General features: G+C 39.3%; 1 protein-coding gene and 1 pseudogene across 1 annotated transcript; one reads left to right on the forward strand and one right to left on the reverse strand.

Moving 5' to 3' along the window:
• The first annotated feature begins 498 nt into the window (after positions 1-498).
• Positions 499-4,086, forward strand: LOC126595057 (phosphate transporter PHO1 homolog 3-like). Its single transcript, XM_050261387.1, has 9 exons — positions 499-1,278; positions 1,416-1,746; positions 1,842-1,962; positions 2,052-2,181; positions 2,287-2,407; positions 2,499-2,757; positions 2,855-2,959; positions 3,056-3,529; positions 3,616-4,086. Exons 1-9 carry the CDS (start codon positions 672-674, stop codon positions 3,850-3,852), a joined length of 2,385 nt encoding a protein of 794 aa, XP_050117344.1. The 5' UTR covers positions 499-671; the 3' UTR covers positions 3,853-4,086.
• Positions 4,079-18,722, reverse strand: LOC126596782 (phosphate transporter PHO1 homolog 10-like; annotated as a pseudogene).
• Between the last annotated feature and the right edge of the window lie 904 nt (positions 18,723-19,626).

The raw sequence follows: 19,626 nt of genomic DNA on the forward strand, positions 1-19,626 counted from the left end.
CCGCTACGAGTACTCGCTGGAGAAATGCGAAACATACTTTGTTTTGGGCCCCATTTGTCCTTTACTGTTTTTTTTTTTTTTAGCACAGAGCTCACTCTCCTCTTCTCATCAATCATGCATGCCCGCCCAGATGGACTCAGAAGCTTCTCACGTGCGTTTTATTAGAAAAGTATTCTCATTGAGTTGAATAGTCAGAGTACATTTGGTATTTATACAAAGAGCTACATTTGACAGCTCATCAAAACTAACCTATAACTATTCAATAACAAACTAACTGTCCAATTACAACTAATCACTATCCTTAATACGTTTATTAGGTATAATTGAGAACCTTTACTCATGCGATCAATGCATATGTGGCGTCTCTTTTGTACCTCCCTCAGTTATGAGGTTGTTGTCTTTGTACTGTGTCCGTTTGGACTTTGTTATCTAAGTCCTCCTTGACCAAAAAAAAAATACGTTTGACTCACTCAGATTTTGAAACTCACTCGGATTTTGAACCCTAATTTCCATGTATATGCATATATTTATATAGATATATATATATATATATATGTGTGTGTGTGTGTGTGTGTGTATGTAGAAAGATAGTTAAGCATCAATCTGAATCCTATCTGTTTTAGACAGTAAAACCGAAAACTGAAAACTAAATTTAAACTTGATTTCCAGAAATGAAGTTCGGGAAGGAATTTTCTGCACAAATGGTGCCGGAATGGAAAGACGCATACATGGATTACGACTATCTAAAATCCCTCTTAAAAGAAATCCAAGTCTGCAAGCAAAGAAACAACCCCGACCCACAGGCCGCCGCCTCGCCCCGCAGCTACGGCCTAAAGCGCAGACTCACGTTGTACAGAGCCTTCAGCGGTCTGACAAAAAGTAGGCACTCCCAGCAGCCCGCCAGCCCGTCTTCCACCTCCGACATTGAGAGCCAGGCCATTCTTGTCAATTCCGTCAACGAAAACGGCTCTGAGAGCTACCAGACGATGTTTCTGATGGCGGCGGAGGAAGGCGGAGTTCAGGAGCTGGAGTACTTCAAGAGGCTTGACGACGATTTCAATAAAGTGGACAAGTTTTATAGGTCGAAGGTTGACGAGGTGATGAAGGAAGCTGCGGTTCTTAACAAGCAAATGGACGCTTTGATTGCGTTTCGGATCAAAGTGGAGAACCCTCAGAGAACGTTTGATTGGTCAGGGGAGATGACTCGCCTTGCTTCCGATGTTGCCACGTCTACAGCTGCATTGGCTGCAGCCACCCCACGCAGTGCCAGAGCAAGCAGTAAGTATACTCATAAGCACTTCTGCTAGAAGTGCTTAAAAACATGTTAGAAATTTTATTGAAAATTGGAAGCAGTAATTGCTAATATTGTGTTTACGTCTAAAATTGCGTCGTTTAACATTGCGATTTGCGAGCAGGGCGGGTACTGGCTATGGATGCGATTGAAGAGAGCGGATTAAACAGTTCGGGTGACGAAGAAAAAGAAGACAAAAGGAGTGGAGACGTTGAGATGAAGGTGAAGAAGCCGGAGAGCTTGAGAGGCACTAGGCCTACGCCACTGGATATACTGGACCAGGTGACAATGAATCACATGGCTGAGACGCCGCGTTCCACCATCAAAGGCTTCCTCAACGTGGCTCCACATACGGAGCTCAAGTTCAGCAGGGCTAATCTCAGCAAAGTTGAACAACAGCTCAGGCGCGCTTTCATTGAATTTTACCAGAAACTTCGGCTTCTGAAGAGCTACGGGTAAAGATATAACGACTTTGGGGCACCTAATTTGGTTGGTTTTCCTTCTGTTTTCTTGACTGTGAAGCTAACTTTGTTATCCGCGAATGAAACAGATTTTTGAATACGTTGGCTTTCTCAAAGATCATGAAGAAATACGATAAGGTGGCTTCAAGAGATGCATCAAAATCTTACATGAACATGGTGGATAACTCGTACCTTGGCAGCTCCGACGAGGTGAGGATTCTTCATGCGTGACGCTAAAGAGAGGAAAGATTTTTCTGTTCATAGTTTTAATTTCTTCATGGAATTTGCCACTACTGCAGATTACCAAGCTTATGGAAAGGGTTGAAACTACGTTCATCAAGCATTTCTCGAACTCCAATCGCCGAAAAGGAATGGCGGTCTTGAGACCAAAACCGAGGGTAGAAAGACATCGGACAACATTCGCTCTGGGTAAGGTCTCTAGCTTAATAAGTATGGTAAAATTTCTTTCACTGAACAACGACAATTTCGGCATCAATTTCTTTCGTCTGAATCTGTTTACTCAAAAACCTTCAGGTTGCTTTGCTGGCTGCACAGCTGCCCTCATATTAGCCCTTGTATTGATCATTCGTGCTCGAAATATTATGGATAATCCGGAGAGAAGTAAATACATGGAAAACATGTTTCCTCTATACAGGTGACTAACCCTATGCTTTTCTATTCATTCTAAGTTTCCGAAAAAAAGGGATAATACTGAATTTTTCGTGACATGTTATTCTTCGTTGCAGCTTGTTCGGATTCATAGTTCTCCACATGCTTATGTATGCCGGAAATATATACTTTTGGCGGCGGTTCAGAGTCAATTACTCTTTCATATTCGGTTTCAAGCAAGGAACCGAGTTGGGATACAGAGAGGTCCTCCTTCTGAGTTCTGGTCTGGCAATGTTAGCACTAGCCTCTGTGCTCGCAAATCTTGACATGGAGATGGACCCGAAAACCAATGATTACAAAGCGCTAACCGAGCTTCTCCCACTCTTCTTGCTCCTGGTAAGATCATATTTTCAGTTGAACTATTTAATTTCGGCTGCATTGGCTCATCAAACATCTAGAGATTATATACTGAAACTAAATTCTTCTTATGCAGCTTGTGATTGTGATATTATTATGCCCCTTCAACATCATATATCGCTCGAGTCGCTACTTCTTCCTGGTTTGTGTGTTCCACTGCATCTGTGCTCCTCTCTATAAGGTAAAATTCCACTGCAGACACCTTGATTATTCGAGTTAAAAACTGTAAAATGTAACTCGGTTGGACGTTCTAATAGAAGTTTTAATTCCTTTACAGGTCACACTCCCGGATTTCTTCTTGGCAGATCAGTTAACTAGCCAGGTGCAAGCCTTTAGAAGTCTGCCATTCTACATTTGCTATTATGGCGGGGGAGACTACAAAGTCAGAAAAACAACTTGCAGATCAGATGACGTCTTCAAAATTTTTACTTTCATCGTGGCGTGCGTTCCATATTGGTCCCGCCTCCTTCAGTGCATCCGCCGTTTGGTTGAAGAGAAAGATCCAATGCAAGGTTACAATGGACTGAAATATTTCTTCACCATCGTAGCTGTCAGCATGAGAATAGCCTACACTCATAACAAAGACGTGAACTGGAAAATTCTTGCTGGGATTTTCTCAATTGTTGCAGCTATCTATGGAACATACTGGGATCTTGTCGTGGACTGGGGACTTCTGCAACGCCGCTCCAAGAATCGATGGTTGAGAGACAAACTCTTGGTCCCTTACAAAAGCGTATACTTCATAGCCATGGTGAGTGCTCTTGATTAGTGGTTCAGATTCACAGTATGACAGTATAAGTTTTACTAGCGATTTATACAATGATTAAAACATTGCAGGTGTTGAATGTGCTGCTGAGATTTGCCTGGCTGCAGACAGTTTTGAATTTCAGTGTCTCCTTCATGCATACACAGACAATGATCTCGGTTGTGGCGAGCTTGGAGATAATTCGTCGAGGGATATGGAGTTTTTTCCGGTTGGAGAACGAGCATCTCAACAATGTCGGAAAGTACAGAGCATTCAAGTCAGTGCCACTGCCCTTCAACTATGATGAAGACGAATGCAAAGATGAGTAGGCAAAGCAAATCGCAAACATCTCAAATTGTCTACAGGCTGCTGAAACTTTTCTTCTTTTTCCTCCCCCTTTTCCCTTCATTTATTGCTGAATGCAGAGTTGCATCTGTAGTTCTTTTTTTTTCCTTTGATTTTTTGGGAAATTTGTATATGGAATTCGTTACATTTTACGTAATGTAATCGCCTTGAAAAAATTATACTCCTATGACTGATTAACAGATCGAAAAATTGATGCACTCGTCAATACAACTTTCGCTATATGCAATTTCTTATAAACCAGAACCAGAGAATTTTTTTCAGGATCAACAACGAACAAGGCGATTCCATATGTACAATTACGAAATGAGCCTACATATGTTAATTGTGAATTCTCCACAATTAACCACAGATCGTACGTTTGTTCTTGGTTTGCTGCTTCATTATACTCGGGTGCATGAATGGAGCGAGACTGTGTCATGTTTAGTCATCCTTGTCAGCGTCCTCATCGTAGTAACTGAAAGGAAGAGGGACTGACTTGAAAGCGCGGTACTGGCCTACATTGTTCAAGTGCTCGTTCTCTAACCTGATTAAATTGTACATGTTAATCTCTCAAGCATAAGTTGCTTAAAGGATGCAACGACTGAAGACAAAAACAGTAAAAAGTCTCAATGTTGAATTTCAGGAGAAAAATATACCTGAAGAAGCTCCAAATGCCACGACGAATGACCTCTAGGAAGGCGATGACAGTTGTTATTGTCACTTTATTAACGGTACGCAATTTAAATTCCAACACCAACTGCATCCAAGCAAGTCTCAATACTACATTCAAGACCTGTAATGGATTTCCATAAACATATTGTGAATTAATAGTAGAAGTTGCAACATAGAACCCCATAACTCTCGAATTCAGTCACTTTAACCTTACCATGGCTGCAAAGTATACGATCTTGTGTGGAACTACAAGTCTATCTCTCAAATACTTGTTCTTTGATGTCTTTCGCAGAAGGCCCCAGTCCATTACAATGTCCCAATACGTATTCATTGTTGTTGCGACAGCTGAGCTAATCAAAGCTAACACCATCCAGGATGTCTTTCCCTTTTCCATTTCATAAACAGTTCGTATAATAACTGCAACGATTGTTGATAAGTACTTTAAACCATTGAAAATGTACTTCACATCCTTCTCATCACAGAATCGACGAATGCACTGCAAGACAAGATACACTACATTTAAGTGCATCTTTCCACACAGAAGACGTGATCTTCCAGAGATTATACGAAATTATAAGCTAGAATACAAGTGATACTATCCATCTCCATATTCATTTTCATTGTGAATAAGAGTGGCACACGCCTTTGAAAACACTAGAAAGTGAAAAATGTAATGAGACCTGTAGGAAGCGCATCCAAAATGGTACGACAGCAATAATGAAATATAACGTATTGTAGAGACCATGACTACGGCACTTGCTTTGCCTCCTTGAAGATTCCCCCAAACCGTAGTAGCAAACGTATAACACAAAACTCCTCAGGGCTTGCACCTGAGATCAGACAAAGGCAAAGAGCCTGCTCAAAACAGAGTTGGGAGTATTTACTACTTAATACCAATAAAGTTATAAGGGGGCTTTTATACCTGGCTTGTAAGCTGATCTTGTTGTGCCTTGGCCCGTTTGTCAGTGCGGAAACGAGATTCAGATTACAAACTCACCAAAATCACACTCAGTTGAACATAATAAAATACAAGAAATAAAGACACCGAGAAATTTACGAGGTTCAGCAAAAACCTGCCTACGTCCCCAGAGAGATATTGCTCTTCACTATGAGAATAACAGTACAAGTACACATGAGTTAAATCAACATAACCCAATCCCAAATCCCTTGCACACCCACTCATAGAATTTTCCCAAGAGCCTCACTCTATCCCAAGAGTTCTTTCACTAGAATACTTTTCACTCTAGCTCTCTTGATTTTCTCTCACCTGTGCCCATGCTTTCCCATGGGAGAGCCGAATGCTCTCACCCTTTGGATGCTCTCTGATGTCTTCTCAAGAGAGAACCAAATCTCTCATTCTCTCCCTTCGGTTCTTAGCAAAATAAATAGCAAAAGAAAAAGGAATCAACCTTCCCTTTTTCCACAAACATCATCATTAAAGTAAAAGCAAGCATCATCATTATGTTTTTACTCATGATGATGTCCACCAAACTTTTGCTTTTACTTTGTCTGCAATTTTCATGCAACCCACACCATGTGATATTTCCACCGAAAGCAAACACAGGTCACTTCATTGTTGTTAACACATGACTCATAATTACTCACAAATGTATGAGCCAAACACAACAATCTCCACCTTGGCGAATGCACCATGCAAAAATCCTTGCACCCATCACCAAAGTTCATTGGCCTTACGTACCAGCATGCACACTCTGAATCCACCTCATTGGTCCTGTTCCGATTCAGTCACTGCCAATGCATGTGCAACTGCTGCAAGCTAAAAAATCACCATTTAGCTTCAGACAGGATCTCGACACATCCTCGTCTCCTCCAGCAGGTTTTCCTCATCTTCATTGTCTGCAACCTGGAAACTCGTCAGCGCGCCCGTTTCCAGCAACAACCCATCGAGCCAGACAAAATTCCCACACTTCCTCCTACCTCAGGACCATCTCATCACCTGTGAATCCCATAGCTCCACCTGCTGCAAAACCCCTGCAACACTTGAGACTAAACATCACCAGGAGAAGTGTTGCTTCGAGTACCTAAAGGGCATACTCGAAGCCTTATGCCACAAACTTGCTACCACCCGGCCTTGCACCGTAGCACTGTGGACCCTTGCCTCCGGAACCGGATCTGAACCTGCTCTTTCTCAGATCCTCTTTCCAATTTTCTTCCACGATTCCGACCTTGAATAGCTTAAGCAGTCTCGTGCCCACCATCATCCATGGTCTCCTTTGTGTATCATTCCACACCAAAGAAGCTTGCACTTGCTCCAAACTTACTGTATATTTCCATGCAGTAAAGTTTCACAAGGTTCTAAGACAAATCTGAAAGTGAGGTAAGAAGAAAGAGGCCTTTGTCTTCTTCCTCAACATCAACTTTCGCAGTTGATCAAGCATCCCATGAACACTTCTTCTTGTTTAGGCTTCCATTACTCTCCTTTGTCAAGAGTAAAACCGCCTCTTCCTTTAAACCGCTCAACTGAAAATTCCATGGTGGACTACAAATCTGGACCTCCAACGAACCAAAGCCCCCAACGATGCTCTGATACCAATTGTTGTGCCTTGGCTCGTTTGTCAGTGCGGAAACGAGATTCAGATTACAACCTCACCAAAATCACACTCAGTTGAATAGAATAAAATACAAGAAATAAAGACACCGAGAAATTTACGAGGTTCGGCAAAAACCTGCCTACGTCCCCGGAGAGATATTGCTCTTCACTATGAGAATAACAGTACAAGTACACATGAGTTAAATCAACATAACCTAATCCCAAATCCCTTGCACACCCACTCATAGAATTTTCCCAAGAGCCTCACTCTACCCCAAGAGTTATTTCACTAGAATACTTTTCACTCTAGCTCTCTTGATTTTCTCTCACCCGTGCCCATGCTTTCCCATGGGAGAGCCGAATGCTCTCACCCTTTGGATGCTCTCTGATGTCTTCTCAAGAGAGAGCCAAATCTCTCATTCTCTCCCTTCGGTTCTTAGCAAAATAAATAGCAAAAGAAAAAGGAATCAACTTTCCCTTTTTCCACAAACATCATCATTAAAGTAAAAGCAAGCATTATCATTATGTTTTTACTCATGATGATGTCCACCAAACTTTTGCTTTTACTTTGTCTGTAATTTTCATGCAACCCACACCATGTGATATTTCCACCGAAAGCAAACACAGGTCATTTCATTGTTATTAACACATGACTCATAATTACTCACAAATGTATGAGCCAAACACAACAGATCTGCCAAGAAAAAATTTGGAAAAGTCTCCTGAAAATTTGAAAACAATCAAGAAATCATGCTATTTAGCTACATAGTCTACTTAAATATCCAAATTGTTATCCCATGCATTACCGGGTAAAGAGGGGCGCATGTGCAGCGGAATAAGGATCGAATGAAAAAGAAACGACTTGAATGGTATATAATTTTGAAGGGCAGAAGGTGATGGCAAGGACCAACTGCACAGAGAAAGGTAACACAAATCATTTGCACAAATTGAGGAAGTTCTACAACAGAGGCACCAGGCTATAGTTCATGGAAAGGGTCATGCAGCAGAAATCAATTGTGATAATCAAGTTCAAAGGATGCCACAAAAGTGTTAAAGATCAACACCAGCCCATTAAGATCAGTCGGTACAAAGGAACTAGATTGGTCTAGTTCAAACATGCATGGTTTTCTCTAGAAGATTCTATAATGGGAATATGCTAGAAAACTCTAGCAAAGAAGGTTGTTCCTTAAGTTGGTGGAAGATTCTAGAAGAATGGTGAGGTTTCCACCAACATACAAGATTAGTGTAGATAATTCTAGCTTGGGAAGTTAGTAGAATTATCTAGATAACTCTAGCATGATGTTTCCATGCTTCTCCAAGGTTCGATCCATGCCTATAAAAGGAGAAGGCATCCACACAATTTGTATTAACCAAGTAACCAACCAACCAATCAAGAAGGCAACCAAGTGAGAGTGAGATGCAAGAATAGTCTTGTAGGAGTGTGAGTGATCTAGAGTGTGTCTCTAGAAAGTGAGTGAGTGTCATTGCTTATAAGTTGTGTCATTGTGAGTGTTGTAATATTTTGTGTGTGTAATACAAGTAATTTGTTTACTTGTGTTGTCTCTCCAACATTTGTGTTGGAGTTGTGTACTCTAAAGTTTTTTCTCAACAAAAAGATACTCCAGCACTTTATAAATCTTACAGCAAGTAAGCCCAACGGAACCAATTCTGTCACAGTCTTGTATTTTTCAGCACTCAAGTCCAAGTGTAAGTTTGCCAGGAAACCACCCAATGAAAGTACTGCAAGACCAGTGGCAAGGAGAAAAACTTCGAGGTAGCCCAGCTCCGTTCCTTTGTTGAAACCAAATATAAAGGCATAGTTGACCCTATAACACCTCCAGAAATATATATCTGCAGCATACAAGAGCATATGCAGAGTGATGTATCCAAATAAACTGCAAGAAAACCCACTTGCATATTAGAGAAAAGACAGGTCCAATGAATAAGATAACTTTTCGTAGTTGAATACCAGAGGTTTAGCGGTCACCTGTAAAGTGGGAAAACAATAGCTACCAGTAGTGCAATTGAGCAGCCAGAAAAGAAACCTGAAAGTTAAAACGAAATAGGAATTAAATTATTTTCTTTAACAGATAACTAGGAATTAACAATTGGAGACTCCATGACACACTGCTACATGTTGCAACGGTCATATTTCTAGAAAAAGGTGGAGCAAAAAGGTTAATTGGCACTGTTACTACTCTTACCGGAGAAGAATGTTACACTGTGCCTTTCTCTTTTAGCTTTTGGCCTCAGTGACTTCATACCTTCCCTGCGATTTGAGTTTGAAATTTTTTGTATGAAGGTAGTCTCCACTCTCTCCAACAGGTTAGTGACCTATAAAGAAATAAAAATGAATCGATAACTTACAAATATACACCTCTTCAACATGTTTACAGGAAGAAATGATTAGAACTTGAAGATCAACAAAGCAATAGAATTCTGAATGCTGAAATGATTAACAATAGAAAAACAAGAAATACATCTGACAAACCTCATCAGAACTGCCGACATTAGAGTTGTCTACTATTAGCATGTATGATCTGGCCGCTCTCCTTGATGCAATCTGTGTTATTAGAATGGATTTTTCGTCACAACACTTTGCTTAAATTCAAATTGAGAATATGGAACTCAAAATTTTGACACATTTTGGTTTGAAGTGTATGTCTTACCTTCGCATATTTTTTCATAATCTTCGAATATGCTGAGAGGTTCATAAAACTGGTTCATCCATTTGCAAAAGTAAGTATAAGTACATAATACTGAGTGACAACCCAAATGCAAGACCATGCATCCAAAGTGGAAGGTATGCTGACGCAATTACTATTTATCACCTGTAGTGCTTTAGCAGTTGAAGCTGGTGGTAAAATTGAATGAACGCAGCTCTTAAACGTTCTTCCACTCTCTTCAGCTCCTCTTTATCAAAGCTCAACTCTTCTTCCCTAGAGTCCTTGAAAACACCTTTTATGGTGGATATTGGAGATTCAAGCGTATTGGTAATCCTCACATGCTCAAGAACCTCCATAGGATCTTCTTTTTGGGTATAGGTTTTCAATAACTCTCTTCCATCGCTACTAGAATTCTTGACATGGTTCGGATTGACTTCTGAACCACCAGTGCTTGGTTCTCGTCGATGCTCCTCATTTACTTGCAATCCAGATGTCAAACCAGTAGGCTCATTTCCTACACATTTGGCAGGAAACTTGAATTTGTAAGAATTAATTAAAACATTATTGTAATTGTCAACCAAAGCTTCGTAATTAACCACTCTCAATTAAGTGTACCACCTATTAATATGCTTGCACTGCATTTATTATATATATATATATGCACATATAACACAAATTGATCATATATCTCCACTTACCTAAGTTGTCATCTGCACTTGACTTATTACTTGTCAGGTGTACTGCAGAATTGTTATGTCTCTTTGAACGAGAGCCGTATTGATCAATCTTTTTGACTTTTAATCTCAGTGCAACCAAAGCCTCCATTTGCTTATCCAGATTATTTGCTTCTTTCTTCACCTCCTCCACTTTATCATTATAAAAGGTATTGACTTTGTTGTGTAAGATTGTGAGTGTCAAGGAGAATGACTTCTGGTTCTCAACAGCTTGTAATTCGGTTATGAGTTATTGTTGAGAAGATTACGCTATTACTTGGATGAGGTTGAGAGTCCTAATGACATGCAACTATATGTGAGAAACCTTATCAAGATCTTGACAAGAGTTCAGCAGTAAGTTGGACTGCTGCGAAACCCTAATTGATATGGAATATCCGAGTATCAGTTGATAGGCCTGGTATCCGGATTGTTAGCTATATATAAGGAGTATCCCTGCACTTACGATATTATTATTCCATTACGTGCTAAACCCTATTCTAAGCTGGAACTTCAGGCCGTTGAGTGTAGAAGATATCCTTTCATTCTTCCATTCAGAATGGCGAGTCTTTCTTCGGGTAAGTATATCTTCTTCATGTATGCATGTTCATCTATATATGTGATTCTATACATGCAGTGATTTATATGCTTACATGTGATATCAGAGCACACACTGTCGTGTTTAGAATCCTTACTAGCACAATATTTATCGAGTCGTTGATCCTGGTAAAAGACTTCCGCATATTGAACTGAAATAATTATGATCATCATCGATGTACCTTATGCTATGAACTAGCATCTATGTACACACACATATACATATGTGCACATAGATTGTTCTGCAAAATTTTATTTGCAGAAAGTGAAGGAGACTCTACGGACCTTGAAGAGCAGAATGGTTCGCTGTCACTAAACCACCTGACAGCCGAATCTCTTTTGTGAATCATGATCAATTTCAACTCAAAAGTGTTTGTATCATGTTTTCAAGTATTTGTTCAAATTGAACGTAATGATTAAACTGATGATGAATATATTCTGAGACAATTCTAAAGAATTCTTATATAATTTGGTGTATAAGTGGAATGCAAAATTAATATTGATGCAATTTTATCTGCTCAAAAGTGTTAAAATTGTGTAGCCAATATGAAACTTTGTATTTCGGTTGTGCGAACCCTAATATAATCAGTTTTCGATCTAAAGATGTGACTGGTATTATATGCTATTGATGCCATTAATTGTTCATTTGAACTTTTAATGATGAACTTATGAGAATGAGTCACAAATAAATATGGTTGATGCATATATGACCTCTCTCAACTTCTCGAACATAGAAACCCTAACAGGTTTTAATTACAAGAAGTGGAAAGAAGACCTGGAAATTGCCCTCGGCATGATGGATTTCGACTTGGCCTTGAGGGAAGACAAGCCTGCAGCGATAACTGATGCAAGCATAGGAGAACAAAGATTGAAATTTGCTCAATGGGAGAAGGCAAACAGGATGTCTCTTATGATTATGAGGAGGGCCATGACAAGTAGTGTGAAAGGTGGCATTCCAAAGAGTGACAGTGCAAAAGCATTCCTTGATGCCATAGGGAACAAGTGGTGTAAACTTGCAAGTGCACAAAGTAGTCGTAATATAGCGTTTTGCAAGTCCAAGTATCGTTCCCACGAGGATTCTAATTCAATCTCCAATTCGATAAACTAAACCAAATCTAATAATATTAATAACACACAAACACAAAACTATAAATTCAAACAACGGACTAGACTCGATCTTAATTAATAAATCAATCGAGGATGTGAAGAATTTGTTGTGATGATTTTATAAACGAACAAAAACAGAACCTTAAGTAAAAACTGAAATTAAAGAGAAGAAAATGTTGTGTTTTAAGGCAAGTGATGAAAAGTCTAGGGATTCGGAATCAACCACAAGCAATCTAATTTAGGTTTCAATGCATTCAACGGATCTTTCGATTCTTTAGATGATAATTCCCGTATCTACGTCCTTGTCAGGCACATTAGACCATAGTTTTCCTTAAGTGAATGATTCTCTCCTAGTTCAGGCAGAGGTCGTATATCCTAACATGCAATCTATCCTGTTTAAGGCATAAATTTAACAAATAGGACTCTGTACGCTCTAGAAAACAAGGGAACCAAGCAAACCATTATTCTTTGTCAAGCAACAATGTAATTTACCACACTTAACCACAAGAAGCTAATTGAATTATATTGCTAGTTCAGCCTCAAATTCATCTTCCAATCTTACTAGATGCAAAGCCCTAAGGTGATCAATCAAAGAACCCATACAAAGAGTAACAATTCAAACAGTGATTAAACATTCATCTAAAAGAATCTAGAAACCCAATGAATAACATTAAAAACCATAAACATCCATGCTAGGGCATCATCCTAACCCTAGAAGAAGAGTTTAGTTACTCATAGAATATGAAAACATAATTAACAATCTTAAAAACATGAAGAACTTAGGATCGATGAAAGGCGGCTGCTGCTCTTCCAAAAACACGCAGAGAATCCCTCCCCCAAGAGAACCCCTCTTTGCTTCCTACAATCTCTCCCTTATAGATTCGTCAAAATCCTAGCATCCTTAGGTCTTTTTCAATCTTTTCCTCATTTTTATTGGATAATTGATGATGTGGCAGGTAAGTTTCCCAAGTAAATTACTCCAGACCCATTTGAAATAGGACTAAAATCATCTCCAACGTTTTCTATCTTGGGCTTTGGGCTTCGACTGAATTATGACTTGAAAAACCCAACAGACTTTGCAATTTCCGCGTAGACTTGGCTGACCGACGTCTTGTACAAAAACTTTCATAACATCGTCTAGGAAACTCGAAATCACAGTCCGTAAAATTCCTCTGAAAGCTAACATCCATATCTTTCCAGTGGTGTAAGGCTCAACAGCTGGTTCATTCTGAGGAAGTACAGTTTATTCCGTCAAGTTGGCTGATCTGCACAAACAGCTTCTGCTTCCAGGGCACATAACTCACTTCAATCGCCAAAGTGCTCATTTTTCTTCTTTCTTCATCTTCACTCTTCAAATCTAAGAAAAACATAAAACTAAATGAAACAAACTAAATTCACTCAAAAACATAACAAAAATCTAAACTAAAGGGCATTAAAATGTATGCAATATTGGTCGTATCAACAAGTTCAGAGAATCTGAGAAAGCTGAAACTGGAAATTTTCTCACTAAGCTAGCATCCATGAAGTTCGATGGTGTTGGAAGCGTGAGAGAACACATTCTGAAGATGTCAGACATTGCACAGAAACTGAAGGACCTGGAGCACCCTTTAACAGATCAGTTTTTAGTGCACATGGCACTGAATTCCTTACCTGCACAATATGGCCAGCTGAAAGTGTCATACAACACTCAGAAAGCAACCTGGGATATTGATGATCTAATCTCCATGTGTGCGCAGGAAGAGTTGAGGCTGTCAACTGATAAGGTGGAAACTGTGAACCTTGTTCACACGGCAAAGGGGAAGCATGCTGTTGCTGATCAGTCATCTGTGACTGCTGGTAAGCAGAAGAAAAATTCAACCTTTTCTTCTTTTAAAAATACTAACCCCCTTAAACGATCTTAAAAGTTTAAAGTCACTACTGAAGCACCAAAACCTTGTTACTTCTGCAAAGAGGTTGGTCATCTGAGGAAAGATTGCACTGGTTTTAAAAACTGGCTAGTTAAGAAAGGTAATGAGATAAATGTTTATGTCTGTTTTGAGTCAAACTTGATTTATGTTCCTCCTTTTAGCTGGTGGTTTGATACTGGTTGTTCAATTCACATTACAATTACCTTGCAGGGCTTCTCAAAACTAAAGGAGAAAAATAATGAAGTTTACAATGTTTTTGTTGGGAATGGGAGCAAAGTTGCAGTCGAGTCCATTGGCAGTGTTTCATTAAAGCTTTCTTCTGGTTTCATTTTGTTTTTAAATCCAGTACTCTATGTACCTTCCATGAGAAGAAATTTAATTTCAGCTTCAAAATTAGTTCAATCAGGTTATACTTTTATTGGTGACAATGAAAGTGTAAGACTTTTTCATTTGAATAAATTGGATACCTTGCTCGGTTATGCTTCTCTTCATGTTGATATGTGGCAATTGAAGTGTGATTACTTGAATGAATGTTTTACAGTCTGCCATGTTGGTTCCAAAAGATTATTTCAAAATGAAAATTCTCCTTTTCTTTGGCATAAAAGACTCGGACACATATCCAAGGAAAGATTAGTAATTTTATCAAAACAAAATCTTATACCAAAGCTTGATTTTGAAAACTTACCAACTTGTATCGATTGTTCCAAAGGAAAAACGACCAATACCAGAAAGTTAGGATCCACAAGAAGCAACCAACTTTTAGAAATAATACACACAGATGTGTGTGGTCCTTTCCCAAACAAAACAATATGTGGAAATTCATATTTTGTCACCTTTATTGACGATTTTTCAAGATATTGTTATGTATTTCTTATAGCTGAGAAGTCTTCTGTCCTTGATAGTTTTAAAATATACAAAACTGAGGTTGAAAAACAACTTGATAAACAAATTAAAATAGTGAGATCGGATATGGGTGGTGAGTATGTTGGCAGGTTTACAGAGACTGGACAACATAAGGGAGCATTTGCATATTATCTCGAAGCATCAAGAATAATCGCACAATATACTACTCCAGGCACTCCACATCAAAATGGCGTGGCAGAAAGGAGAAATAGGACTTTGAAAGACATGATTTGATTCATGTTTTCAAGGTCCAAGCTTCCAATTTTCCTATAGGGAGAAGCACTCAAGACAGCCAATTATACATTGAATAGGGTTCCAAGTAAGTCTGTAAACGTTGTGCCTTTTGAATCTTGGACATGAAGAAAACTCAGTTTCAATCATTTCTATATCTGGGGATGTAGGGCAGAAGCTCGGTTTTACAACCCTGAAGAAAGGAAGTTGATCCAAGAACTGTAAGTTGTAGATTCATTGGATATGTTGACAAGTCTAAAGGTTTCAAATTTTATTGTCTTGATTCCCACACCAGAATTCAGGAAACAAACAATGCAAAATTCATTAAAGACTTGGAAGAAGGAATGGTACAACATAGCAGCACAGACTTTGAAGAAATTGGAGATGGTTTTGATCAAGATTCTGTCTCCAAGGGTGCACCGTTACTTACAACTCAAGGAAGTTCATATTCTCTTCTTGTTGTTCTTCAAATTCCCCAACCAGATTGCACCACGCCAATTCCAGAAGCTGCACCGTCACTAGTGCACAATTATGATCATGAACAGCAAGTAGCTGACTCTGAGCCTGTTGCTGCTCAGCCTTTGCACCAACAACAGCTGCCAACACGACAATCAAGTAGACAAAGAAAGCATGTGCAACTGCCTGATTTTGTCTATTTACAAGAGACAGAATACCACATTGGAGATGAAGATGATCCTGTTACTTATCATCAAGCTGTTAACAGCTCAAGAGCAGATTTATGGTATGCTGCTATGCTTGAAGAACTTGCAGCAATGGACAAGAACAAGGTTTGGACGTTGGTGCCACTACCATGCAATGCCAAACCCATCGAGTGCAAGTGGGTGTTCAAAACCAAAAGAAATGCAGTGGGAAAGATTGAAAGACATAAAGCTAGGCTTGTAGCTAAGGGTTTTACACAAAGGGAAGACATTGATTATAATGAAACCTTCTCACCAGTTTCATCAAAAGACTCCCTAAGGGTTATTATGGCCTTAACAACTCATTTTAACCTGGAATTACATCAAATGGATGTAAGATCAGCTTTCCTGAATGATGATCTGGTTGAAGAAATAGTAATGGTTCAACCACCAGGTTTTGTGCAGAAAGGGAAGGAATTTATGGTCTGCAGACTCAACAAATCAATCTATGGTTTAAAGCAATCATCCAGGCAGTGGTACGTTAAATTTGATCAAGTTGTTGCTGCTTTTGGTTTTGAAGAAAACAAGATTGATGACTGTATATACCTCAAGGTCAGTGGCTCAAAATTTATTTTCGTGGTACTGTATGTTGATGATATATTGCTAGCTAGCTCAGATTTGAACATTATGCACACAACTAAACAAATGTTGACTGCAAGTTTCGATATGAAAGACCTTGGTGAGGCACATTTTGTCCTTGGTATTGAAATTGACAGAGACAGATCCAAGAGAATGTTAAGGTTGTCTCATAAGACTTATATTGAAAGAATCATGAAGCGTTTTAATATGAAAAAAATGTGCAAGTGGCGAGCTTACCATTGCAAAAGGAGATAAGCTAAGCACCGATCAATGCCCTAAAAATGATCTAGAGAAGGATGGAATGAAAGATAAGCCTTACGCTTCGCTTGTGGGCAGTATCATGTATGCTCAAGTATGCACAAGACCTGATCTAGGGTTTGCAGTCAGTGTCCTAGGTAGGTTTCAGTCTAATCCTGGGAACACTCACTGGATTGCAGCTAAAAAGGTGCTCATGTACTTAAAAAGAACAAGGAATCTGGCACTAGTGTATCAACAAGTTGAAAAATTGGAAATGGTTGCATATTCAGATTCAGACTTAGCAGGCTGTGTGGATGATAGAAAATCTACTAGTGGATATGTTTTTCTTATCGCTGATGGTGCTGTCTTATGGAAAAGTTCCAAACAGAAGGTGATTGCTTCCTCAACCATGGAGGCAGAATTTATTGGTTGTTACACTGCCACCAAACAAGCAATCTGGTTGAGGAATTTTATCATGGGACTAAAAGTTGTGGACTCAATCGAAAGACCCATAACCATTTTTTGTGACAACAAGGCTGCGGTCTTCTTCTCCAGAAATAACAAGAGGTCAATTGCTTGCAGACTAATGGACATTAAGTTTTTGCGTGTGAGAGATGAGGTAAGAAAAGGGCTGATCAACATAGTGCATGTAGGAACTGACGCCATGATAGCTGATCCAATGACTAAGGGTCTACCAGTGGGAGTGTTCAAGAAACATGTTCACAATATGGGATTGCGAGAAGATTTTGATTCTGTTGATGAGTGGGAGTAATATCTCACTTGTTGTTTCTGTTAATAAGTGGGAGTAGTCCTCCACTTGTTGTTTTTGTTATGTTTTCTTGCTAATTGGATGTTTTCATGATGTTTAGTTCTCATTATTGAAATAATACGAGTCATGCGTATGCATGTGGCTCGGTTCAGGAGTTGAATTTTGCTTATCAACCTGAAATAATTACATCTTGTCAGACAACATAGTGCTCATGGTTTAAATGCCTGTGATGATAAATTGCACATGTAGAAGGAATTACATACTGCGTTTATGGTCTAGTATTCAAGTCATGAGTGACAGGTTGCTAAAGGTTTTGTTGCAGTTCTTTTGTGGACTAAGTGATCACCTTAGTCTCAACCAATGTAATATCATTCTTCTGGACACTCAAGTGGGAGAATGTAAGATTGTGAGTGTCAAGGAGAATGACTTCTGGTTCTCAACAACTTGTAATTCGGTTATGAGTTATTGTTGAGAAGATTACGCTATTACTTGGATGAGGTTGAGAGTCCTAATGACATGCAACTATATGTGATAAACCTTATCAAGATCTTGACAAGAGTTCAGCAGTAAGTTGGACTGCTGCAAAACCCTAATTGATATGGAATATCCGGGTATCAGTTGATAGGCCTGGTATCCGGATTGTTAGCTATATATAAGGAGTATCCCTGCACTCACGGTATTATTATTCCATTACGTGCTAAACCCTATTCTAAGCTGGAACTTCAGGCCGTTGAGTGTAGAAGATATCCTTTCATCCTTCCATTCAAAATGGCGAGTTCTTCTTCGGGTAAGTATATCTTCTTCATGTATGCATGTTCATCTATATATGTGATTCTATACATGTAGTGATTTATATGCTTACATGTTGAGCTCTTGATCGAGTTTTCGGAAGAATGTCACCTCAATATCTCCTCCTTCTTCGGATTGCCTCAGAAACTTGGTCTTGTAAACCTCTCTGCAACCGTCTCCGTGCAATGTGTTGACATCGATTACTTGGTCCTCGATATCTCCGTTGCTCCGGAGACTGCCAGATTGTAGCTCAATCACACTGATGGTTCTGCCAGGGGGAGAACGTCTCCGCTCAAAGTCTTTGGAGGGTGTTACGGAGTGCTTGTTTCGCTTGTATTCTCTGAGCTCCCTTAGTATCCTCTTGAGACCATTGTAATCCATGTAGGCTTCTGCCCACTCAGGCACCATTTGTTTCTTGAAATCTTTCCCGAATTTCATCTTGATGTTGGGTTGCAAGTAATTGCTTATGGTTACATAAAACTGATGAAAGTTCAAAACTTCCAGCTACCCCAAGTTCTGAACTCCAATTCCCTGCAAATAATAGGTGGTTTCTTAGAGAAAAACAATATCCAAAACCAAAAACCAAAACCAACAAAAGTTATGAGAAGCTTGAGCAATCAACTATGCATTTATCTGTAGATTACCCTGTTTTACTAAACCAAATGGAAATTAACGAAGAACAAAAGATGGGGGTTTTTTTCTTTCTCAGAGACCCATCTCCTCGAAACTGCCATTTTGTTAACTACATTGCAAAGATTAAGGAATTGTACAGAGAAAGAGGAAGAAGGCAGAGAGAAACAAAAGATATTCTAGAGAGAGAGAGTATTTAGAGAGAATAGGAATTGTATTGATTGAATGAATATTTACAACTATGAGACAACAGTTTATATAGCCACATTCTCAACTATCTAACTAACTATTGTTGAGCTAGAATGATATATTCAACATCCCCCCTCAATCTCAACTGGGATCCCCAGGTTGAGATTGAATGAATGCTGCAGGACAATGAAATCCTTCTTGTCGATGTACTCCTAGCCCCGCTCCCATCATCAATTAATCCTCCATGGCTGCAAGCATTGAAAAAATTACTCAAGAGCAGTGTTATTTCATACTCATCAATCAACTTCCCAAAGAATTTCAGCCCCTCAAACTGATTCACCGTTGTAGCTACCAATACCCTTTCAACCAACTGGTTCAGGTTTACATCTGTCAGATCATATCCAACTGTGGCAGCAGATAGTTCCACAACAGCCGTGGCAGCAGCATGGATATATCCCAAAACTTGTCCAATCTCCACTTCTATGGTGAAATCACATCCATCTAGTCTTCAACAGAATCAACA

This window comes from Malus sylvestris, chromosome 13 (assembly GCF_916048215.2).
Source record: "Malus sylvestris chromosome 13, drMalSylv7.2, whole genome shotgun sequence".
Taxonomy (NCBI): domain Eukaryota; kingdom Viridiplantae; phylum Streptophyta; class Magnoliopsida; order Rosales; family Rosaceae; genus Malus; species Malus sylvestris.

Bases quoted from the DNA above. Each gene is read 5' to 3' on its own strand.
- LOC126595057 (XM_050261387.1), top strand. From the start codon at position 672: ATGAAGTTCGGGAAGGAATTTTCTGCACAAATGGTGCCGGAATGGAAA. The intron at 1,747-1,841 runs GTAAAGATATAA...CGAATGAAACAG, and splicing joins CGGCTTCTGAAGAGCTACGG to ATTTTTGAATACGTTGGCTT. The intron at 1,963-2,051 runs GTGAGGATTCTT...CCACTACTGCAG, and splicing joins ACCTTGGCAGCTCCGACGAG to ATTACCAAGCTTATGGAAAG.